The sequence below is a fragment of the Pituophis catenifer genome, unplaced genomic scaffold, assembly GCF_029215685.1.
Source record: "Pituophis catenifer annectens isolate HBS135680 unplaced genomic scaffold, rPitCat1.0.hap2 SCAF_5, whole genome shotgun sequence".
In the NCBI taxonomy this organism is placed as follows: Eukaryota; Metazoa; Chordata; class Lepidosauria; order Squamata; family Colubridae; genus Pituophis; species Pituophis catenifer.
The window spans coordinates 63643368-63669998 of record NW_027256885.1 but is presented as its reverse complement, the minus strand read 5'-3'; the positions used below and the strand labels follow the sequence as shown (position 1 = coordinate 63669998).

General features: G+C 40.1%; 1 protein-coding gene across 2 annotated transcripts in view; it reads right to left on the bottom strand.

The window, feature by feature from the left end:
- Positions 1-25666, bottom strand: part of EPN1 (epsin 1) — a 97359-nt gene extending 71693 nt beyond the window's left edge. For both annotated transcript variants that reach the window (XM_070944648.1, XM_070944649.1), the window contains exons 1-2: positions 25144-25666; positions 22729-22978 (exon numbers count right to left, since the gene is read on the bottom strand). In XM_070944648.1, coding sequence (XP_070800749.1) covers positions 22729-22978; positions 25144-25371 — 478 coding nt within the window. In that variant the 5' untranslated portion in view covers positions 25372-25666. The remainder of the gene's footprint in view (positions 1-22728; positions 22979-25143) is intronic.
- Positions 25667-26631: the final 965 nt, after the last annotated feature.

Here is a 26631-nt window from a genome sequence, read left to right as displayed (position 1 = left end):
TGCTATCTCGATGATATTCTTATCCAGTCTTCATCATTTCAACAGGCTCATTTGGATCTTCAAGCCACCATCGATGCCCTTCACCTTCACAGGTTCACTGTGAATTGGGAAAAGAGCCAGCTGTTACCGTCCACCGATCTGGTTCACCTGGGAGCGCGCATAGACACAAAAGCGGGCGTCGTGTTCCTATCACAGGAACGCCAGGACAACATCAGGGCCATAGTGACAGAGGTCAGATCACTCCACAAAGTTCCTCTTCTCCTTCTCTCCCAACTGCTCGGCCAAATGATTTCCTGCCTCTCAATCGTCCCTTGGGCAAGGTTCCACTCCCGTCCACTCCAGTGGCTCCTCCTTCCCAGCCAGAAGGCGGGCATCAGCAATTCCACCTTCCGCATCAGGGTTCCTCGGAAGGTTGTCTCTTCTCTCAAATGGTGGACATCCACAGCCCTAAAAAAAAGGGTCCTCCTTCCTCGATCCACAGCGACTGATCCTGACAACGGACGCCAGCCTATTCGGCTGGGGTGCGCACTTCAACAGTCGGATCACCCAGGGTCGTTGGACACCAGTGGACCTTCGACACAACATCAACTGGCTGGAACTACGAGCAGCCCATTTAGCCCTACGGCACTTCCATCGCCAAGTCTCCAGTCAGCACATCCTACTCAGGACGGACAATGTCACCAAGGCCCATGTCAACCGTCAGGGTGGGACACGGTCCAGGGCCCTCATGACCGAGGCCGCGGAGCTGGGAGCCTGGGCGGAGAGGCACCTTCTTTCCCTACAGGCGGAACATATTGCAGGCTCCTCGAATCTTCAAGCGGACTGGCTGAGCAGGACAACCATCCACCCAGCAGAGTGGCAATTACATCCCGATCTATTCCATCAGCTGGTACTCCGCTTCGGCCAACCTCAAATGGATCTGTTTGCCACTCCGACCAATACCCAGGTGCCTCGATTTATCTCTAGGTACTGGAATCCACAGGCGGAGGGAACCAACGCCCTCCGCTGCAAATGGCCTTCTCTACGCTTTTCCTCCGATTCCTCTCATTCCTCGGGTCATCCGGAAGATCCTGGAGGAGGAAGCAGAGGTCATCCTCATCACCCCGTATTGGCCCCGTTGCCCCTGGTTCGCGAATCTCAGGGAGCTTTCGAAGGTCGGGCCTTGGCGAATTCCCTCGGATCAGGTATGTCTCATTCAAGGGGCAGTCCACCATCCAGAACCCCAGTGGTTACAACTAACCGCCTGGCTGTTGAACGGCAGATCCTGAAGGACGAACACTTTTCTTCCGAGGTGATTTCCACTATGCTTGCTTCCCGCAGAAAATCCACCATTCAGATTTATGATGCTACCTGGTCTTCTTTTTGTAGATGGTGTGCCTCTTCTAACACAGAACCGGCTCACGCTTCCATTCCACACATATTGGAATTCCTCCAAGTGGGTCTCAAGGGCGGCCTTGCAGTCAACACTCTGCGACGGCAGGTTTCAGCCTTGGCGACGATTATTCCCTGCCGGGAACACGGTTCATTATCTCATCACCCACGTGTTCGTGGTTTTCTCAGTGGGGCGTCAAATCTCCGACCTCCCACAGTCCATAGATTCCCTTCCTGGGACCTCAGCCTCGTCCTGCAGGTACTTATGGATTCCCCCTTCGAACCCCTATCCTCCATCTGCCTGAAGATTCTCACCTTTAAAGTAGCCTTCCTTATCGCAGTTATGTCCGCTCGTCGCGTTGGTGAATTGGCGGCCCTATCCACGCAAGGGGACTTGTGCATCTTCCATCCTGATCGAGTGATCCTACGACTGGACCCTATCTTCCTCCCAAAAATCAATTCATGGTTCCAAAGAACTCAGGAGATTGTACTACCCGATTTTTGCCCTAACCCGGTCCATCCCACTGAACGACATTGGCACTCCCTGGATGTACAACGGGCTCTCAAAAGGTATCTCCACAGGACAGTCTCCTTCCGCAAAACAGAATCGTTGTTTGTGTCTTTCCAACCCACCTCTCTCGGATCACGAGTTTCCTCTTCCACCATCTCCCGTTGGCTTAAAGCATGCATCGCATTGGCCTATGAACGCAGGAACAAGGCGCTCCCTGGCCGTATCACAGCGCACTCGACATGCAGCGCTGCTACCACCGCGGCTTGGGCCACAAAGTCGTCTCTTCTGGAGATCTGCAAGGCCGCAACGTGGAGTTCCCCGACATCCTTCATCCGGCATTACAAAATAGATAAATTTGCCTCGGCCGAGGCCGCCTTTGGTCGTAGAGTCCTTCAGCAGGTCCTCGATCCTGTAGATCCGTCTGCCTCCTCTTCTTCTTCCCGCCCTAGGGATAGTTAGCTTGGGTATATCCCAGTCAATGGATTCTCTAAACAGTGCAAGGGAGAATGAACACTGGACTTACCTGAAGGTTCCTTCTCCTTGCATTGTGTGAGAGTCCATACCCTCCCTATTGTCATTTCTTCCTTGTCTATCCTTTTTTCTCTCTTCCCCTTTCACTCAAGTCATTTGGTTCTTAGGATCCGGACTTCGCTGGTGAACTGGGGACAAGCAGGAAGAGGAGGCGTGTTTATTCAAATTATTGCTCAGTCATGGACCAATCGGACAAGATATAGCCCAGTCAATGGACTCTCACACAGCACAAGGAGAAGGAACCTTCAGGTAAGTCCAATGTTCATTTTCTTTCCTAGGAAATGAACAGAGGCAGCCCTGACAATCTGGGGCTTTCTGGAATGACAAAGTAGGGCAAAGATTTTTTTTCATTTAGTTTAGCCACTACAAAAAAACCATAAAAACATTAAACTAACTGGACAGTCCAGACTAAAATAATCTTATAGACAACAGAAATCAAACAAGGAAGGGATCCTAGACAAGTAATGATATATCAACCGCAGTCTTGGGACCAAAGCCCAATTTTTGGAGCTTTCTGGAACCCTAGGAGAGAGGACACCATCCTTATCTCTGACAGGATGCTGTTCCAGAAGAGGAGAAGGCAATATTTAATGGAAGGAACCTGGAGTGCACCCACTCTGTCAGAATGTATTTTGTGGGCAAAAACAATTGGAAACAAGCAGTCATTCAGATATCCAGGCCCTGTCAGATAATATAGGTAATACCCAATACCTTGGATTGCACTTGGAAACCAACTGGTGTAGGAAGGTTTCAGATGGCCTTCAAGGGTAGCCCCATGTACAGGTAGTCCTCATTACACAACTGTTCAAAGTTACAACAGTCATAGAACAAGTGATTTACAGCCCATAAAACATCCCCAGCCATCATAAATTGTTGTACCGCCACCTCCCTCTGCAGTTACATGACCACATGTCAGGCAGGTCAGCTTTACGGTTGGATGTGGCATCCCACAGTCATGTGACTATAGTTTGCAATGTTTTTTTGCTGGTGTGGGCAAACAATGCCAAGTCAAATGAATGGGTTTGCTGAACGCCCCCCATGGAAAAGGCCAATAAAGTATTTTTGGTCATGTGAGTGTCTTGACATATGACCGCGGGCTCAACTGCAGTTATAAGTCAAAGACTAGAGCACACTCCGATAATCCAATCATGAGGTGCCCAGGACATGAATAACTGTCTGAAGGGCTGCAAGGTGAATGAGAGAACTCAAAACTTTCAAATTATATGTAGTCAGAAGATTATTTGCCTGTTGGAAATGATTTTGTCAGTCAAAAATTGGGTGTTCTTAAACCAAGTGATATGATTTCACAAAATGTACATGGCACATTGAGAACAGAGTTGGGCATGTCTCCCAGATGGGTTTCTTCAAAAGGAAATGAGGTGATTATTTCTAAACTGCTCTTTATTGCATTTTAAAGCACTATTTCAAAGACACAGTGCTTATCAACAGCATGAAAATGTCCACTAATCAACTTCCGGCGATGACGTGGGGTCGAGGCGGCAGGGGGGAAAATTGCTCCGTTCCCAGTGCCAATTTTCTGGCATTTTGGCAACCCCTAAGGGGGAGGATCGGTCCTGGTGGGACCGGCAAGAAAGAGGGGAAGCTTCAGAGGAGGTGTGGAGAGGTGCGGTCTCCCACCACACCAAGAAGGACCCTCAATCCAGACGCAGAAGACAGCTGGCATGGCTGACCCAAGGACCTGACATCCCGATTGAGAACAGCAGGAAGCAGAAAGTGAAAAAGGTGCAGGACTCGGCAGTGAGAGCGGAAAAGTAAGAGTTTTAAGTTTTTGAATTATTTGAGAAAAACAGTCCGGAGGGGCAGCGGACAGGAAAGAAAGGCTCTGAAAGTGAACGGGCGGCAAACGACGAGGAGAGCAAACGTGAAGAGGGCGAACCTTAGACCAGCAGAAGAGCACCAGGGGAGTGGAAAAGGAGACGATCGGAAGAAAAGTGAGTGTTCCAGAAAGCTGGGAAAGAGAGATGAACTGAACAAGAGGTTCTGTGTTTATCCCTACAATTGCTGCTCTAACGGAAGTAGAAGTGCGGACAGGCAAAAATAAAGAATGCACCAGAGTGACAGGGCAGATTGAAAATCACCGTTTTGAAGATAAGGACTAGTTGATTACCACTTTTTGAGTGAGAGATTAAAACCTCAAAGGAAAGACTATACTTGAACTCTTAAATATAAACTTGAACTCTAAAAATATATAAGAACTGAAAGTACTGTGTATATTTATATGTAATTTATATATTGATATATTTATTTATAGAGTAATTTTTATATTTATAAGTAATTAATAGCAAATTATTATTAACTATTTATTGTCTCTTTGACTGATCTTCTCTTCTCAGTCTTTTCTTTCTCTTTTCTCTATCCCCTTCTTTTTATTTGTTTATTTAATATTCAAACAAATATATAAAGTTAATATTAGACTTTTTAAAAATGATTAAGTTGTAATAATATAATTATTGAATCAATTATCAATTAATTAAGGTAACTATTAATTAAGGTATTTATGAATTTATCTTTTTAAAGGAAAATATATTAATCAAGTAAGAATCACATTATAAAACTAGGTTTTTGAGATATAATACATTGTGAAAGGTAGAGGATTATTATACAATTTAGTAGTGGGAGATAGGGAGAGAAGAGAGGGAAAGGAAGTTGAATACGAAGTGGATGGTGATCTGGGAAAAGATAGATAGGATTTTAGGAGAACAGTATAGAATACTAAAGGAAATGACCAGCACCACCACAACCACTGTGAAAACAGGAAAGAAAACTACCTCGACATTGATTGGACCAGCGGCTTCTCCTGCAGCACAGAGAACAATAGAAGGGATGTTCCCATCAGAAAAACAACTCCCTACTTTGAGTATGCAAACCATGCAGGCTACCCTTGTAATGATTCAAGAGACTATGATAAAAATGCAGGAATGTATGACAAAGAACCACAAAGAAACGAGGAGGGATATGGATGAGGTCAAAAAAGAAGTTAAAAGTCAGAATAAGGGCATTTGCAGATGATCTGGTTGTTACCCTAACACGATTCATGGAATTAACAATTTAGATGAAAGACATTATAGAAGAAAAAACAAAGACGACCGTTGTGGTTGGATTTTGGTTATATCGTATGGAATATAAATATAAAGTCACTCGGGGGGTTTTTATATATAGAAGTATTCTTCAATGATGGGGGCAGATGGTAATTAAAGACATTAAATATACTGTTGGAAGAAGGGATTAATCTGAGGTGATTGTTTGGATGTTACATATTATCATATATACCTGCAAGAAAGTGAAGGCTTTTTGGATAAAAACTTGGTGGGTTATGTAAAATGTTTTGAGGGAAAAACTCCAATTTTCTCCTCAATTGTTTTTATTGGGTATAGTTAAGGATTTTTCACTGGGTGAAATAAAATTGATATTGTATAGGGTGATAGCAGCTAGGTTATTGATTGGTTAATATTGGGAAAGGGATGTTTTGTTTACTATCGAAGAATGGACTTTGAAGGTGGCCAGTTTTTTGGTGAAGATTTCAGCATATTTAAAAGACCGGACCCAAGAGATCTATGTACGGGAGTGGAGAAATGGATGGATTATGCAGAATAAATATTAAACCAGGATGTACCAGATAACTTTTAGCTGAACACTGTGTAGAAATGTATAGTATATATGGGGTAGAATAGTTGTATGTTAGGAAGAAATGTATAGTACACAGGGGGTAGAGTAGATGGGCAGTAAAGTATTATATAATGTGATTTGGATTTGGATTTCACCCTGGGGAAGTCATGGGGGTAGGGGAGGGTAAGGGAGGGTTAGGGAGGGTTGGGGGGGGGAAAGGGGGAAAAATCTGTATTTGTAAAACTTTTTCAATAAAAAAAAAAGAAGTTAAAAGTGATATTCAAAAATTAGACGAAAAGATGGATTCAATACAAGAAATCATACAAAAAAATGACCAACGAATAACAGTCATAGAAAAAAGAACAGAACAAACAGAAGAAAAATTGGACTCACTGGACCAGAAAATGATGGGACTAAATCAGGGTGGATTTGATTTAAGTCGAGTTGATTTAAATCACAATTTAAATCATGATTTAAATCACTAGTAAAAAGGCTTGATTTAAATCAACTCGATTTAAATCATAATTTTTAAAGAGCAACTGTCATCTCTGCTACTTTGATCCACTGTTGACTCATCGATAGTCCCAGTGTTGCAGAATATACAGCCTCATGCTACATAACTAAGCTCCATTTCATGCTGAATAAACTAAATTATTTATGTATCTTAAATAGAAAACTATTTTACGATAGATTTTTACCCCAAAAGTTTTTTATTAAAATAAATTCGATAAAAATCAAAAAAAGTAACAAACTTAGCAGAGATGGCGAAAATTTCGGCGTATTTGAAGGACCATTCAAATGAAAAATATGTGAGGGAGTAGAGAAGATGGATAGATTATATTCAAAGCAAATATCGGATTAAAAAATTGCAGATAGGTTATGAATAAATATAAAAATGTTATCATGTAATTAAATTTAGTATGATGAATGGGGAATTAAAGTACTAGAGAGTGGTAAGATGCTATAGTTAATTAGATTATGTTGGATTATGATTGTTGAATAATATACCCTGTATTTTGTTCTGGGAAGTAGGGTGGGAGGAGGGGGGAGGGAAAGGGTAAGGGAGGGGGGAGGGGTGGTGGGGAAGGGTTGGGGAGGGAGGAGGGAGGGGGGATATGTATGTAAAATTTTTTCAAAACTTTTCAATAAAAAAAAATCAAAAAAATCCGATTTAAATAAAAAAAATCTGATTTTTTTGATTTTTTTTAAAAAATCATTGATTTTTATCCACCCTGGACTAAATAAACAACTGGAAAATACAGTGGCATATCTGGAGATGGAGAGAGCTGCATTCTACCTGCAATTTCAAAACGTGGTTGAAGATACAGAAGAGGACTTAACATTGGTGATGGCGGAAGTGATCGCAGAGGCTCTTCAACGAGATAAAGATGAAATAATAAACGAGTTGGACGAGGTTTATAGAGTCCACACAAATTATGCCAGACAATATAAATTACCAAGGGAGGTCCATGTAAGATTTGTGCGACGAAAAGTAAGAGACATCGTTTATAAAATAACGAAAAATGAACCTATATTTTATAGAAGGAAATAATTACATTAAAGCAAGTCCCTAAGAGACTAAGGGAACTGAGAAAGGAATATTGGTTCCTAGCCACACTATTAAATAAGCGGCATATACCGTTCAGATGGATAACACCGGAAGGAATGTTGGTGTCGTGGCAGGGGAAAAAAATAAAAGTGGACTCACAAAATAAAGCACAGTATCTACATGACCAAGTGATGGGCATAGAAGGAGCAAACAGTAACAGGGAGGAGCCGGAACGGAGAACTAAAGGGAAACAGAGACAAGAGGAACAAGAAAGAGTACTAGAGGAGGGAGATAAAGAGGAAGAAGAAGAAATCCAAGAGGAAGAAGGAGTGAGAACAAGAGCCAAGAGAAAGGACAGGAAGTAATAGGAAAGAACGTATAGGACAACCACTAAGGAATGGAACAGAATTTAAAAATCTTATCATTGAATGTAAATGGTCTTAACTCTCCAGCCAAACGACATCAAATTTTTAGAAAAGCAGTAAAACAAAAAATGGATATTGTGTGCCTCCAAGAGGTACACATAAGAAAACAAGATGAAAAATACTTACAATGCAAAAAATTAGGTAAATCATTTGTAACACTAGCAGAAGAAAAGAAAAGAGGAATAGTGGTGTACATTAAAGAAGGAATAGAGAGTAACTTGAAGTATGCAGATTCAGTAGGAAGAATATTGATGATAGAGGTAAAATTTAAATATAAAAATATTTTATTGGTGGTCATATATGCGCCAAATAGTGGACAAACAGAATTTTACAAAACAGTACATGAAAAAATAATAGAACAAAAAATGGAGAATGTATGTTTGATTGGCGATTTCAACACAATTGTAGATGTAAAAAAGGATTATAGAAGTGATCAGAGCAATAAAAAAAAGAAAAAAGTACTACCTAGAACTTTTATGGATCTAGTAGAAGAACTAAACTTAGTAGATAGTTGGAGATTTTATAACCCTGAGGTAAAGAATTTTACATATTATTCCAATCCCCATAAGTCCTGGTCTAGAATAGACATGGCATGGATAACCAAAATACTTATACAAGAAGTAGAAATAGTAGAAATAATGTCAAACAATTGGGCTGACCATAACCTAGTAATGTTGATATGGAAAGGACAACAGAGGAAAAAGAGTAGATGGATGATGAGCCCACAGATATTGAAGGAAAAGGAATATATTGAACAAATGGAAAAGGAATTAAAATTGTTTTTTAAAGATAATACAAAATATCACACCTCCTTTCAGAATTTATGGGACACAACGAAAGTTTATGTGAGAGGATTAACGATAGCTTATAATGTAAAACAAAAAAAGGAGAGGAAAAAAGAATATAATAATGTACAAGAAGAGATTAAAAATTGGGAAGGAAAATTACAAGATAATCCTGGGGATGAGCAAATTAGAGGTAAATGGATAGCAACTAAACATAAATTGAATATATTAGAACAGGAAAATTATGTAAAGGCATTGAAATTTATAAAACAGAACCATTTTGAGCACGCGAATAAGCCAGGGAGGTGGCTTGCTTATAGATTGAGAAAAGAAAGGGAGAAAAGAATAATTCAACAACTAGAGGACAAAAGGGTTAAAATGCAACATAGTGTAGAAAAGAAAAAGGAGATAGTAATTCAATTTTTTCAAGAACTTTATGAGCAAGATAAAGTGACAGCCGAAGAAATAAATCAATATCTGAGTGGGGAGGGAATGTCGGCATTAACAGAGGAAGAAAAAGAGATATTAAATAGGGATATCACTATAGAAGAGCTAAAGGAAGCGATTAAGAAGCAAAAAAATAATAAAACCCCAGGGACAGATGGATTACCAATTGAATTTTATAAAGGACTAGGAGAAACATTGAATTGGATACTACTAGAAACGTGTAATGAGGCATTGACAGAGGCAAAGCTACCAGACTCATGGAGGGAAGCATACATTTCGCTGATACCGAAGGAAGGAGCAGATATAACACAAATAAAAAATTATAGACCAATCTTTTTATTAAACACTGATTACAAAATTTTTATGAATATAATGGCAAATAGGATGAAAAAATTATTGAATTATACAATACACTCAGATCAAAACGGGTTTTTACCAACGAGACAAATAAAAAACAATATAAGAACAGTAATTAATGTATTAGAATATTATGAGGTGCATCCAGAGAGGCAGGTAGCACTGGTGTTTCTGGATGCACAAAAAGCTTTCGATCAGGTCAATTGGCAATTTATGATTCAGCAAATAAAAAACATGAAATTCGGGGAGAGATTTGAAAAAATGATAGCCTCTATATATACAAAACAAAAAGCAAGTATACTAGTAAATGGAGACTACTAAATTCTTTGAAATAAATAAAGGAGTACGACAGGGATGTCCACTTTCACCTTTACTTTTTATTTTAACATTGGAAAATTTACTTATAAGAATTAGATCAAATAAAAAAATAAAAGGACTAAATGTAAAACGAGAAGTATACAAGGTCAAAGCATTTGCGGATGACCTTGTATTCTTCTTAGAAGAACCATTAAAAACAGGACCAATATTAATAAAAGAGATAGAGGAATTTGGAAAAGTAGCAGGTTTAAAAATTAATAAAGATAAGACTAAAATGTTAACGAAAAATATAATAGGAAAACAAATAGAAGAATTAGTTAACGAATTAGGATTACAGGTAGTAAAAAAGGTGAAATATTTAGGTATAAATTTGACAGCTAGATGTGCAACCATAAAGGAGAACAATTATGGAACTTTAGTCCAACAAATAAAAGAAGATTTAGAAAAATGGGGGAAATTGAAATCATCACTATTAGGGAGGATAGCAGCAATAAAGACAAATGTACTGCCGAGACTCCTATATTTATTTCAAACAATCCCGGTAAAATTGGATAAATTTTTTTTCAATAATTTGAATAAAATAACTGCAAAATTTGTGTGGGAAGGGAAAAAACCAAGAATCAAATTAAGTATTTTGCAAGACGATAGAACCAGAGGTGGATTTGGATTGCCAGCATGGGAAACATACTATAAAGCAACAAGTCTGACATGGATTAGAGAATGGGTGAGCTTGAAAAATCAAAGACTATTAAAATTAGAAGGACATGACTTGTTGATGGGGTGGCACGCCTTCTTATGGAACACCGGGAACAAAACACATAAATATTTTAGTAATCATATACTAAGAGACTCATTAATTTGTACATGGCGAGAAATCAAAAACAAACATTACATGAAAGTTCCTGGATGGTTATCCACAATGGAGGCGACAATACACCCCAACACACTAGCAATACAAAAAATGATAAGATATAATGAAATATTGGACTCCCAGGGAATACTAAAAACACAAGAACAACTTAGAGAACAAGGAATACAGATAGACTGGTGGCCCTACTTACAGATAAAAACAAGATACAAAAAGGATCAAGAGGAAGGAGGAATTGAACTAAAACCGAACCAATTAGATAAACTTTTAGAAGCCAAGGAAGAAAAATTAATTTCAAAAATTTATAAATACTTATTGGAATTCGACTTAGCAGAAGAATTAGTAAAAGGACAAATGATAGCATGGGCAAGAAATATTGGACATAACATACAATTAGAGGACTGGGAAAGAGTGTGGGAAACTAATTATACCATGACAAAATCGGCAGTTTATAAAGAGAATCAGTATAAAATGTGGTATAGATGGTATCTGGCCCCTTCGAGATTAGCGAAGATGTATCCGAATTTAAACCCAACTTGCTGGAAATGCAAACAGGCACAGGGCACTTTCTTTCGTGTCTGGTGGCTTTGCCCCAAAATTAGGAAATATGGGGAAAAAATAAAAACTTGGCTAACAGAAATAACAGCAGAGGAAATAGAGTTTACACCAGAAATTTTTCTATTAGGAATGATAAAAGAAAACCATAGGAAAGAAACAAAATATTTAATATTACATATAATTACGGCAGCCAGATTGGCAATAGCTCAATATTGGAAAACGGATCAATTGCCAACAGATCAACTAATAATCCAAAAAATTTACAATTGTGCGGAAATGGATAAATTAACATTTGAGCTAAAAGATAAGGTAGACTCAAAATACTACACGGCGTGGAATAGATGGTACGATTGGATAATTCAAAAGAAAGGAGAGTAAATGTAAAATTTTGTAAGACAATAAAATTAACAAACAGGCACCTTCAACAAGATAAAGGATGTGATAAAGTGACAAAGTCATTTTCTACATTTTTCTTTTCTTTTCTTTTTTGTTTTGTTTTCTTTTTCTATTTTTTGTTGTAAGTAATGCTGTTCGGATTAATATAAATGTATTCTGTATATACTCGATATGGTATTTTATCTTTTTATGTTTAATAAAGTTTGTTTTTAATAATAATAATAAAAAGAAAGTAAATGTCCACTAATTAACTCTAACTTATACACAGAAAGCCAATAGGCTCTACAATTATTTTATTGTAATAAAAAATAGGGAAAGATGTAATAGAACAGAAAAGCTGGAACTTGTTTAGATTTTTATGTTTCGTCTCCTGAAATTACAGGTAATTCTTGACTTACAACCACAATTGAGCCTCAAATTTATGTTGCTAAGCAAGGTAGTCGTTAAATGAGTTTTACCCCACTATATAATGACCTTCCGTGCCACAATTGTTAAGTGAATTATCGCAGTTGTTAAGTTAGAAAGACAGTTGTTAAGTGAATCTGGCTTCCCCATTGACTTTGTCAGAAACTTGCAAAAGGTGATCACATGACCCCAGGACGCTGCAACCATTGTAAATATGAGTCACTTGCCAAGAGTCTGAATTTTGATCATGTGACCACGGGGATGCTGCAATGGACATAGGTGTGAAAAACGGTCATAAGTCACTTTTTTTCAGTGCCATTGTAATTTCGAACGGTCACTAAATGAATTGTTGTAAGTCAAGGACTACCTGTACTCAGAATGGTTTTTCTAAAAAAACCAACTGAGTAGTCTAATTCACTTTAAAGCAGCGAATGTAGTTCCATAGTGCAAGGCCAAAGAAAGTTAAGCCACATTATAAAGTTGGTTCTCCACAAATCCAAACAGGCACACTGTCAGCTCTGGCATGCTCAGCTTGGAGCTGCTATTCGAGGAGGGGAAGAAAAGATCATCAGGGGTGGATCCCAGGGGAGGCAGCCTTGCTGCAAAGAGCTGGACATTGTCAAGCCCCTTACAGGGCCTCCAGAACTGCCTCAGAATGTTTCCAGTGGCAGGCGAGCCTCAGAAGCACAACTTACAACTGTGAGACAGCTCAGAGTGACTCAGCACTTCCGGGAGCACTGGGTGATGAGGCAGGCACGTAGGAGAGGGGGTGTGGTGGTGGGAACTGTTTAAAGGTGGCGGGGAGCACCGGTTGTTAGCTCTGTCAATCCTTTCTTTGCATTGTTTATTGCTTGGATGGTCAGTGAGTGCCGGAGAAGATAAAAGCTTCAAACCTAAACATCGTTTGGCTGGGGCTTTTTTTCTTCGGAACCCGACACACACTTTTTGCAAAATTGGCTAAAAGCCCAGCTTACTTTATGAACCAAATGCAGAGCAGAGAGCTATCAATAGGAACTTAATCAGAAATGAAGCTGAGGAAGGTCAAACACTAAGTCCAAAATAGTTTTAATTATCTTGGTACCTTCCAATAAAAAAAATTAGAACTCCTATCTGCCCCCTTCTTCTATAATATACTGTTCGAGAAGGGAAGCTGTTCTGCCCCAGCTACGGTCCCCAAAGAACGCAACGCAGCACACACAAAGTCCGTTCAAACCTTAGTTTACTGAATAAACCAGTCTTTTACAACAACGGCTGTTAATTAATTGCATTAGCAGCCGTCAAGAATTCAAAGAATAATAACTGAAAACTTACTATGGTTGGCAGAATGCCCAGAAGCAATTTGCAGAAAGCTGATAAGATAAGCAAGACAGGACATGAAGGTATGTGAACTAAGTTGTTCCCTGCAAATTGCTTCAGTCGGCGTTCCTCCTTAAATAGGCTAAGGGAGTGGCCAATTAGCCCCAAGCCTTACTCTCGAGGAGACCACCTCCTGACAAGCCACTTCTGCCTTTTGGCAGCTCTGTGCGCCCGTGCATCAAGAAGAGGCTCCTCCACTTCGTCCTCTTCACTTAAGGGAGCTTCTGGAGGTTCTGAAAGCCCTGGCTGAATCCCCGCCTCTGGCACCACATCTTCTCCAGCCTCCTCATTGTCTGACTCGAGTGCCAGCTGCACAGGCTGCTGGCGCGGCACCACATCAGCCTCCTCGCTGTCTGAATCAGCTACTAGCTGCACAGGCTGCGTACGGGCCACAACAGAAGCCTTCTCAGGAATTGTCATTTCCTCATCCAAGTTACATTGGCTCTTATCCAAGGTAACTTATCCAAATCTCAAATTAAGCAACTTTTGGTGACCAGGGGCCACTCTTAAAGTTGTTTTGGTAGGAACAAGAACTACAGCAGATGGGAGAATGGTGCTGGGTGGGTCGAGCTGTGTTTTCACTTTGTTCATATGTGTTTATTTCTTTTCCCATTTAGGACAAAGACTGGAGATTTTTTGCTATATGGCATATATTCCTGAATAGTGGTGACTTTTCTGCCGCAAAAAAGCAAATCAATTGATACAAAGGCTATGAAAAAGGTGTGATGTGCAGCATGCAACCCATGTGCTGGAGACTGCCCACCATGGCCCAATCCCCATTATGGCTTGTCTTCTAAACCTCCAAGTCAACTGTTACTGCCCAAGGAAAATCAGTATGGCTCCATTGACACTTCTATCTTACAAAGTCGGAATGGAAAAACTCACCGCAACCAACTCGGAATCGGATAACTCACCGCGGCCAACTTGCCACGGGACAACTCACTGCAGGACAATCCAACAATTTAATTTAATTATTTAAAATAATTTAAAAATAATTTTAATTGTTGTCATTCACATTTTACTTTGTCTCTCCTTTTGCATCCTTTCTTTAATGATTCTATTCCACCATCTCTTCGATATATGTAACTCTTGTCCCATGGCAAGTAGGTTGTGGTAAATTAGCTGCAGCAAGTTGTCCTAGACATTTACAAACTAATAGGAAAGTCCTCTAGAAAAGATCATAGATGCCAAACTCCTTGTAGACAGTATAAATCCTTCCATGCCCCACCATCCAGTCAGAACTGAAGAAGCTCATCCAAGAAGCTTCTTCTCATCTAAGAAGCTCATCCATGAAACATCTTCAAAAAAAAACCAGACAGTCCAGTTGCCTCTTGAAAAAGCACCTTTGGGACAACCATGACCTGGATGACTGAGAATCTCCATAGACATTTATCCTGACCTAATTCACATATATTGTTATGCTAAAAACTATAATTTATAAGCCAGAATGTTGGGGGTCTGACAACTCACCAAGCTAAAACCAAACAAACTTTAGGACTTAGCAATCAGGGAATCTCAAACTTTGCCATAGTGTGATCCTCTGAAATCATAAATCAGTTATTTTTAACAAGTTAGGTCTGACTCCTCCTCCCCCCAAAAACCTGGCCATGTTTCAAAAAGTTCTGAAACCCTGGCTCTTTCTCCAGGCCCCACATTAGAGTAAGCCTCACATTTGATTGTCTTTTAATCACTGCTTTTCTTCAGGGTTTTGTGTGAGGATTTTGTTCTTATTGTTTGTCTGATTTGTCTGTTTTTACTGTATGCCACCCAGAATTCTTACAGAGTTGGGCAGCGTTATACAGTCCATTTCTAAAATTAAAAAATAAAGAAATAAAATGCATTTCCTGAAGCAAATAATTTGTTTTTTTAAAGAAACAATACCAATCTCCTACTTTTAATAATTATATTTTAAATTGTGTAACAAATGAACCAGTTATAGAATCTTTGCTAAGGTGACCAGATTTTAACATTGGTAAAGAGGGACATTGTGGGCGTGGCTTATTTTGTGGGTGTGGCTAGCTGGTCATGTGACTGGGTGGGCGTGGCTAGCTGGTCATGTGACCGGGTGGCCATGGCTATGTGTATAGGGTAAGGTGAACAGATTTTAACATTGGTAAGAGGGACACCATTGTGGGCGTGGCTTGGAGGCCATGTGACTGGGTGGGCGTGGCTAGCTGGTCATGTGACCGGGTGGCCATGGCTATGTGTATAGGGACTACTCAGAGGGCTGGAAAGTCATTTCTGACAGGTCCTCACACTTTTGACTGGTCCTCACACTTATGACCATCTACACATTTATGCCCGTGCAGCATTCTTAACAACCATGTCACTCATTTCACAACTGCTTCTCTTCACCATGGTGATAAGATAGGGAAAAAAACGTAAAATGTGAGGACAGTCGTAAGTTCGAGGACTGGTCAAAAGTGCGAGGACCAGTCAAAAATAACTTTTTCAGCCCTCTGAGTAGTCCATATGCACAAAAGGACTAACCAGAGGGCTGAAAAAAGTCATTTCTGACAGGTCCTCGCACTTTTGACTGGTCCTCACACTTATGACCATCCTCACATTTATGCCCGTGCAGCATTCTTAACAACCATGTCACTCATTTCACAACTGCTTCTCTTCACCATGATGACAAGATAGGGCAAAAATGTAAAATGTGAGGACAGTCGTAAGTTCGAGGACTGGTCAAAAGTGCGAGGACCAGTCAAAAATAACTTTTTCAGCCCTCTGAGTAGTCCATATGCATAAAAGGATACAGTAATTGAGAGGGATGAAGGAAGGGAAGGGAAATTAGAGTAGGAGTGACGGTTAAGAGAGGGAGGAAGAGAGGAGGAGAAGGAGAAAGGAAGAGGAAGTAGGGAGGAGAAGAAGAGGGGGGGAAGAGAAAGTAAGAAGGAAAGAAAAGAGAGGTGGTAGGTTTGAGGAGAAAGATTGCTGTACAATAAAAAAGATGAAAGGGAAGAAAGCCAACCCCAAACAAATATAAAGATATTAAGATAAAGAATGAATTGTTAAACTTTAAAGAATAAAAGAGAACAAATATGAATAAATAGCAATAATTAGAAACACACATACAATGTATTTTCTTTGAACAGAATATTTGGCTGGTTCACAAATTTAAACAGTGTTTAGTCATTTCAATTAAATTTACAATTTCTATATTTCCTTTTTGCCATATTTATTCCTCATCTATTTTTTTAAAAAACCAATATTACCCTTCATCCTCATCTCTAATCTTAATCAAATTCAATTTTTCCCTTCTATTTTATACCCCTTCCCATTGTCATCTATTTTTATATCCATCCTCACATTGGTTAATTATGTAATTATGTAATACAGTTGTTTAATACAAATTCAACATTTTAATATAAATCAATTAGTTATATAACTATCTTTTTTGTATATTAATCAATATGAACATGAATATTCATGTTCAGCCTTGGTACTACAGTGGTTTAAAGCACCCTGTTATTAACACAGCTGCCTGCAATTTACTGCTGGTTCGAATCTCTCCAAGGCTCAAGGTTGACTCAGCCTTCCATCCTTTCTAAGGTAGGTTAAATGAGGACCCAGTTTGTGGGGGCAATAAGCTGACTTTGTATAAATATACAAAAGTATGAAGGCTATTGCTTAACGCACTGTAAGCCGCCCTGAGTCTCCGGAGAAGGGCGGCATATAAATCAAATTAAAAAAAAAAATTAAAAAAAAAAAATTCCAATTATTTCCATGCAATCCAATTTCTTACAAATCAATTAATTATACTTACCAATAATAATAAACCAAATAATTTCCCCCATATATTCCTCCAAACCACAACTTAACCATTTCTGCTTTCAACACAGTATACAATTAATAATATCTCAATTATTACAATTCCCTAGTTAAAAAGAGCTTTTTTTTCTTTTGTGTTTTAAAATCTTGAACTCTCCTCTTTTGCCCTAAATAATTTTCCATTGTTTGCACTTACCTTTTTTGGTGAGGAAAAGGAAAATAAATCTGCTGCCTAATTTTCCAACGTTGCAAGCAAACCGCAAAGCCAACAGCCTGTTTTACTTTCACTTTCGTTTTGAGCTTGGTTTGCACAAAGAGGAAAAAAAAACTGAGCAATTTAGCAAGAGCAGAGCCCTGTGCAAATCAGCTGAGAGGGGGAAGCCGAGCTAATTAACGTAGGGCGGCCCTTTGAAGCCCCGCGGCAAGAGTTTAAACAGGTTTTTTCCCTCTAGCCATCAGCAGGGATTCAGGAGGCAGCCGGGAACCAGGAGGCAGAATGAAAAATCGGGACTTTTTTAAAACGCCGCGGGACGCGGGACAAATTGCTCAAAAGCGGGACTGTCCCGCCAAAAGCGGGACGTCTGGTCACCTTAATCTTTGCACAACTTTTCTCCAGATGATTTTGTTGGCTTCACATTCCCAGCAGTATTTTTTCATAAAACCACAGTGAGTTGTTCTACGGCAGTGTTTCCCAAACTTGGGAACTTCAAGATGTATGGACTTCAACTCCCAAAATCCCACAGCCAGCCATGCTGGATGGGGAATTCTGGGAGTTGAAGTCCACACTTCTTAAAGTTCCCAAGTTTGGGAAACACTGTTCTACAGTAAGAAAAAAAAAATACTGTGGAAACAAAAGATATCTAACTTTCATCATACTTTCTTGACTCAAGCTAACTTTTATTAACACAAAAGCTTTTTACTTACTAGCTAATAAAACCTTTTCCATTTTGAAAGACAGGAGTCTTAAAAAATACTGAACTTCACTAGCACATAACTACAGGTCAAGCCATCAGAGATAAAGAGAAGTATTTCCAAAAATGTGAAATTCACTATGGTAGTCAGTGGATCCTCAGTACCTTGTAATTGTTTGCCAATGATCAATTCATTGTTATGCACTGCTGAAATGAGAAATTCTCCACTTTGTGTTAGAAATTTCAATTCTAAATTTTGTAAACCAAATTACAAAACTGTATTGATATTTTTGATAAAACAAGTGATTTTTAACAAATTTAATTTTTTGCATAAAAATACTATGCAAAAAAACCAAATATAATTTCAAAATAGTATTCTATAACAAAAGAATACAGTATTGTTGCCATTCATAGTGTAGGTAGGAGAAGGAAAGGTAGAACCTGGGGGTGGAGTTAAAAGAGGGATTAGCCCAGAATCCCTAAGTAAACCACAAGCAGACTAAATCCAACCTCCCTTGAATTCCACTGACTTTTTTTCAACTCCAAAGAGGTGCTAACCATTAATTGAGAAGATTCCTGTGCATAGGCTTTTTAGCAATAAATCAGTTTAATTGGACCTTCATGTGTGGTCTCACTCTCACCTGACACAAAGAACCCATCTCTAATAAGAAATGGAAGTAAGAAGAAAAATAAACTTGACCCAGAATATGAGAATCCTTGGTTTAGCATCTATACACTCAACTGACAAACTGAGGTCATCCAAATGGATTTATTTTAAATAAGAATTACTTTTGAAATATTTTCTACCTTCTCCTATTAGGGCTCCAGAGACAGAGAACCAAACCCTGATATACACTGATTACTATTCAAATTCTTTTATCTTCTCCAAACTAAACATAAAATGACACTATTTATATCACAGAGGCATCATTGTTTTTCCATATAAAACAAGAAACAAAGGTGTTTCATGAAATTAAGGCTGCTCCAGGAATGGCTGTGGTTTTAGACCACTATAGTCCCATTGCTACCCAAAGAATTAAAGGTAACTGTGTCAACTCCCAAAGCATCCCTGACCTGCTCTCGAGTTGTCATAGGCAAGGGGGATGGGAAAGCGAACTTCGAAGCTGCATCAAGGAGCTGGCATCTCAGTCAAGACAAGGCACATTCCAACAGATATGCCAAGGTCGTCTCCACGGAAACCCACAGTGGCCAGAGAGGAGTCACTTTTACAACCCGTGAAATTGCTTCGTTGGGGAATGTAACTGATGACACATATGGGGGGGAGGGGGAAACAGAGTCAGAGGCAAAGCGCGAATTAACTAAGGTCAGAGTTGGCTCCACCTGGTCTGTGCCGGCATGAAGCTCATAATAAATAACTGGATTTCTTTTGAAGCTTGGCTTGAGGCTCATGATTTAATTAGGGTATCTGTCTGAACCCTGACAGCCTGCAGTATTCTAGTACCAAAATACACAGACAAATTAAATATGGTGAACTCAAGGGAAAATTTCTTTCCTTCCTGACACTGTTCTGTCCCCGTCTCACACACGCACACAAACAGACAGCCGGGGATTAAATAAACTGGCAGACAACCAAATTCTTTCGATAAGAGGATTGGCAGCAACCCAGTAGCTGCTTGCCAAGACTTTACTCATAAACAAAATAAACACAGTTCAAGAATTGTCCAGTCCAGTCCGTAATTAAATCCAAGGCAGATAATGTTGTTTCCAAAGATGCAATGTGACTCGATAATAGTTAGTTTTGTCCGTCACAGAGTCTGAATGGCCACCTCACCCCCTTTTATACCCTGTGGGGTATGGTCCAGTGACTCAGCTTAATCTCTGGCACGCCTCTTCTTCTGTTGCACGCGCTTATCTCTGCAACGCTGCCGAGGATCCAGCCAAGACTCATTTCCCTCATTACTGTCCACCTGTGGCTGCGTGGACGTGCTTGGCCCCGGGCCTATCTCTTGACCTTCGGCGGACACCGAAGGCATTGCCAGAGAGGAGGGTCCTGGAGAGGGAGACCTGGCCAACTCCTCTCCTTCACTCTCGGAGTCCTCTCCTGCCGATGACACAGGCTCAGGTAACGGAGCCACAACAGACACCTGATGTATGACTGACAGCTTTGCTATTTTAAGCACCATTTTTCCCATTGTCCAAAAGGTTGGTATGGCCTTTGGTTTTTCCTACTTCCACAAACACATTCAAGAAACTTAATTTATGAGGGGAGCACTTCTGAAGAACTCAATAGGACTTGCTATTTCATCTCTCTCTTATGTGACATTATAGTTTTATTTTTCATAGATTTGTTTTAGGAATTAGTGTTGAAGGCAACTTTCTTATCTTCCTTTATCTACTGTACTTCAATCAAAGGATGTAGAAGTGTTAACACTACACGTATCATGAGGTTGGGGGTTGAATTTAACTGCAGGCCAGGGATATTCCTCTGGCCAGATATGGTTAGAGGTCTATCTGCAGCTCCATTTGGGGGTTGGGGTTGGGGGGGGGGCGGGAGGCTGTGGATATTCCCTCCTTCCTTTTTCTACTGAATTCTAACAATTCCCCAGTTCCCTGTATTTGTGCTGAAATGATTCCAACAGGAACCAAACGCTGCACTTAAAAAAAAAATCTGAACCTGCCCTACCAGATGTCGTGCAAACAAATGTGGTGGAATTTGATCCAGAGGTTATCGATATGGAGAAAAGGCACCAGCAGATCAAGGAGGCCTGTAACTCAATCTCAGAGCCTGGCAACCTGCCAAATTGGTGAGAGTTATATTAGGGGCACGCCTTTCTCTGTAGGTATAACTTCAGAAAAATGAACACGATCAAGACAAGATGCCAATGTTTTCCTATGAATGACTTCACACTGTCCTTGCTGTCTCCAACGAGAAAAGACAAAGTTGCACTGGAGACAAGTAGGAGATTCAGATTTTTCAAACATCCTCATAATTGAACCTAAACAGCCAAAACAATCCAGCTTCTACAAACGAATTCCAGCGCCTCACTTTATCAGGAACTTCCCAAATGCATTTGGAACCTAGCTCTTAAAACAATATGGGAATTCTGGAAGTTATGGTTCTATCACGGTAGATGACTAGGCCCGAAGGAAGGGTCAAGCAGGTCATCAGTCTCAAGTCCCTTTGCACCAAGTGATTTAAGTCCAGCCCACCTTGAATTCCATTAACTCTTATCTACCACCAATTTGCTCTGACTGCTAGTAGTTCAGATTCTTGTAGAGAGTGTTAGCATGCCATATATCTGTACTCATTTCCATTTCCATGACTCTTGATTTCCTGTGCTTGACAATCATATTAGAACCAGATGAAACCAGAAGTGGGAAAGGCTGCTGTATGGGAATGGGGTTGCAGATGGTGTCAGGACATGTTTTTTGCAGATGCAGAAAACACTCATCTGGTCCCCAATTTCTATTCTAATGCTTTTTCTCCAAGCTAAATATAAGATGACAGTATTTATACTATACACCCAGAGGTACCATTGTTTTTCTGTATACAATGAGAAATTAATGAAATTAAGAATGCTCTGGGTGATGGCTCTGGCCTTCAGGCCGTTATACAGGTAATCCTTGTTTAGCGACTACAACTGGGACCAGCAACTGGGTCATTAAGTGAAGTGATTGCTAAGTGAAACTGTGACTGTGCTTACAATCTTATCTCAGCTTTCCTTTGCCTATAGACCTGCAAAGATTGTAAATGTGAGGATTGGTCACAAAATTACTTTTTCATCGTTGTCATAACTGTGCACGAATGCTGTATAGACCAACCTCAACTTATGACCATTCACCTAACCATTTGGAGTTACAACAGATCCCCAAAAAAGGTACTTACGACCTGGATTTGAAGCTCTGACGGCCATTCTGATGGTCACACTCTGATGGTCACATGATCACATTTCGGGTGCTCAGCAACTGGCCCGAATTTACAGCCATTTGCAGCATCCTGCAGTCACGTGACCACAATTTACAATGAGTGCTTACTTCCAATCTCAAGCAAAAAAACTCTCATTACAGACAAGGGGTTTGTTTACCGACTACAGCATTCTCTTAATGACCACTGATTTGCTTAACTAGCATGGTGATCTGCTTAGCAACTGCTGCAAAAAATGTCATAAAATGGGGTCAGTCAAAAGATGACCTGCTTAACCACCAGCATGACTTATGACCATAATTCTGGGCTCAATTACAGTTGAGTCGAGGAAAACCTGTACAAGGCAGTCATTAAACAAGGAATACCTATGTTATCACTTCTATCCAAAGGGTTAAAGATAATTGCAGCATCCTAGAGACCACATACAAATTAAATATGGTGAACCCAAAGGAAAATCTCTCTCCTTTCTCATGTCCAATGTATGATTGACAGATTTGCTATTTAATAATTATTCTTCCCATCATGCAAAGGAATAATGTGGTTCTTTCCTACCTTATGAAATACTTAGGCAAAATCTCATTATACCAAAGAAGAATCACCTGGAGATGAGAGATGTAGTTTTGGATAACTAAATCAAGGCCCAGAGCACTTACCAGTTGCAGTCTGGGTCAGCTTCTCCTTAGTTTTGAGGGCGTGGGCCCGCTCTTCTTTGAGACGCTCATCATCTTTAAGGAGGGCCACCAGCTGCTTGGCCTTCTCCCGCACGTTGACCCCTTGATCTTTGCCATCCCGGTCAATGTACTGAAAATCCTTTAGTGTCTGAATGGCGTAGATGTTCTCCTTACACTGCTGTGCAACCCGCTCTGAACCTGTCTTGATTAGGTATTCCATAAGTGTCATAGCCTGGAAGAGATGCAAGAAGAAAAGAACTCATGACATGCTTAGAAGATAAAGGTGAAAATGAGAATCTGAGAAATTTTGGTCCTGGGAAGCAGGATTATGGGAATGCCAAGGTTCAAGTCAAGTAAATAAGTTTTCATACAGGAGACAGTTAATAGGTGGAATTCACTATCTAAATGTCTTGGGTAGCTTTATATTTTCAAAGCAGAGGCCCAGGTTGAACTGGATGCAAATCTTCAGGTTCTCTGTCAAAGAAAAGGATTGCCTGTATTTATATGAATTAATGATTCAATGGTAAAAATGTGGGGGCAGGCCAGGGATGAATTTCATTAGTAACCTTGGGCTGGTTGCTTTTTCTTTTTCAGTCACTCCTACTCCACATGGTAATTAGGTGACAAAAATCAGTGATCCACATCAAAAGCCCATCATACTGACATCATTTGTGGAAAAAATGATTTTAAGCAACCAAAACAGCATATGGTAAGGATTGTCGTGATAAAAAGGCAGGCTGAGATAATAAGCACAGACCCAGTATCCTTTCTATGTTTCTGGAAGGTACCTGCACTGTGTTTTAGAGAACATGGACTTACACAGGAATAATAAACGATTCATCCAGATGGGAACCAGATCCAACAAATATCAGAAAGCTAATTGCAACTCCTTGACTTGTTGTCAATAACCACCGCTTTCTCTATAATATATCTGTAAACAGCAAGGTAGCCCACAATTCAAGCAGCAGAAAAAAAAGGGGGAAATATGAAGAAACACATTTGGGCAAGCTGTACATCTCCAAATGTTGCTAGTCTACTTCTCCCACTATTCTACCCATGATGGCTAATGTTTCATAAAATTGTAGCTCAAATCACCAGCTTCCCTATTATTTGTGCAAAACGGCATTCTTCAATACATTTCCCATCATGGTCGGTGCTATTTAGAATCCATCAACATATAATGAAAATCATTGTATGCTCCACTTAACATAGGACATTCAACTGAAAATAGCTCACAAAGTTTTACTCAGGCAATATTTTCTACTTGGCCTTGCTAAGCAAATGTGCTGCATATATTCAAAGAAGATACATAAAGGTTACTGTCCCATCTAATTCAATAGCCTACATCAAAAGGGTTGTAGGCAAGCCCTGAGAACTCTTCTTGCAATCTTGGAGGCCCTTCTGAACATGATGCTGAAAAACATCAACATAATTTCCTGCTCCATTGGAGATGGATAAGGAAAACACTGATTTTGGAAGCGCTAATTAAAAATCAAAGGACACCCCCCCCCCCCACACACACACCTAAAACTGTCTCCAAATTCAGTCCTGGTAAAGGTAGTCCTCAGGCAGTCGCTTAGCAACCATTCAATGTTATGACAGACCCCCCAAAAAGATACTTACAACCCAGATGCAAAGTTCCAATGGTCAAGTGCCCCTCCCAGTCCCATGATTGCATTTAGGCATTTGGCAACCAGCCCACATTTAGCCACTTGCAACGTCCTGCGGTCACATCTGGTTTCCCACAAAAATGGCCACTTGGACAACAGGTTCGCTTAATGACTGGCACAAAAAAAGTTGTAAAATCAGATGTGGTCACATGATGACCCATTTGATGACAGACATGAGTTTCAACCATAATATCCAGGCTTAACTGCAATCATAAGTTGAGGACTACCTGAATGATGGAATCCCGTCCCCTCATTTTAAAGCCTCACCGCCCCAGGCATTAACTGAGCTCCTGGGCTACCAAAAGGTGTCCAGCCTTAGTTTAGAAGCTTTCTAGGTTTTTAGATCTTTCCAGTCTTTCCTGAAGATGTCATGGCCTGAATTTGGGATCAGGTGGATGAGAAGTTGGTTCTCTACCGCTGACGAACAGCTCTTCCATTCGCATGCTTGAGAATTAATCTGCATTTGTGAATGAATTAACATATTTGGACTTTTTGGATAAAGCATGCAAATTGCAACGCACATATCCATTCATTCTTCTGAATACTGTGTTGCGTGTGTCCAAAGAAGCATGCCTTCTGTGATAAAATGCACATAATACATATGAATAACTGGGAATGGAAAGAAACAGACTTAACAGTGAATAGCTATGAAAAAACAAAACAGGATGATTATGGCACCGTTACCAGAGATATATATTTCCAAGAACAAGAGACTGTGTATGTTTACCTTGTAGACATGACGCCAATTTTTCCCATGATCATTGAGACGCTTCCAGATCATGCTCATGATTTCTGAGAAGGCTACCACATTGTAGGTGAGATCAGCAATTTCAGACATGAGAGAACTAGATGGGCCCCAAGGGTCATTTGATGTAGCCTCACGAACCTTGATTTCAGCTTCAGAGTAATTATGTACAATATTCTTCATCTGGCGGCGCAGTGAAGACGTCGACATGGTGGTGATGGCGGAGTGGAGGATGGGAGAGAGCCAATTTGTATTGTACTCCAAGCTTCCTGTGGATGGCTTTGAAATAATCTAGGCTAATGGTAGCCAAAAGGGCTCTCCGGGTTAAAGCAAATCAAGTTTAACCAATTGCTTAAGACAGTGAACCTTGCATATCCAGTCTGAATGGAACCTAGTTTGCTTCGCAAGAGGCAGGCCAAGACTTCTGCTCCTGTGCCACTTGCCTGAAGTCCCTAGCTGGTCATGTACTCTATGAGCATTCATCTGGGCATGCAGCCATTCTGAGACACAGCTGAAAAAGAAAGAGAAAAACTTTTAACATTGATTTATTTAAATTGCTATCCCACTTTTATTACTTTATAAGTAACTCAAGGCAGTGAACATACATAATATCCCTTCCCCCCCCCCCCCACAACAATAACTCTGTGAAGTGGGCTGGACTGAGAATGAGTGAGTGGCCCAAAGTCACCCAGTCAGGGTTTTTGCCTAAGGTGGAACTAGAACTCACAGTCTCCTGGTTTCCAGGCAAGCACCTTCACCACAAACACCAAGCTTGGAATGAAGGACAATGTCCCTGTTCCTATGCGTGGTTTGCATGAATCCAAAAATCAGGTCCCAGAACATTATCCAAATTTTGGATTAAAGGCCCTTACTTTAGGGCTTTCTTTAAGAACGTGGTCAAACCAAAAGTTCCTACCCAAGCTAGCTTTAAGTCCTCAAGAGAAGCGCATCAAGAGACATGAAAAAAACCAGACCTGCTTCAAAAATTAACTTGTCGTATTGATAACCAGGAGAAAGAAAAGGATAAAAAAATCTACATAGCTCTTTATCAGAGAAACTTTAAAAGCAAGTAAAATAAAAAGCACAGTATGGCACTTTAGATGCTACATTCTTCATTTCTGTTGTTTAGCCACTTTAAAAGCAGATTGGATCAAGGCTCGTAAGTCTGAAAGACTCAGATGTTTTCTCTGGTTTACAGGTAACAGCTTCGAAACAAAAATTACAGCTGAACAACAGATGATTTTCTTATTCTGGATCAGAACAAAGGTCGAGCTGTCTTGTATTGTAGCAGTGGCAACTGGCAAAGGAGATATTCTGAGACATTTGGCCCACCCTGCCAAATACCTTCTACTGTAGGGATGTCCAACCTCAGCAACTTTAAAGATTTGTGGACTTCAATTCTCAGAATTCCCCAGCCAGCCATGCTGCATTTGCTGCTTTCTCAAAGAGAACTGGCTAGTCTTACATCTC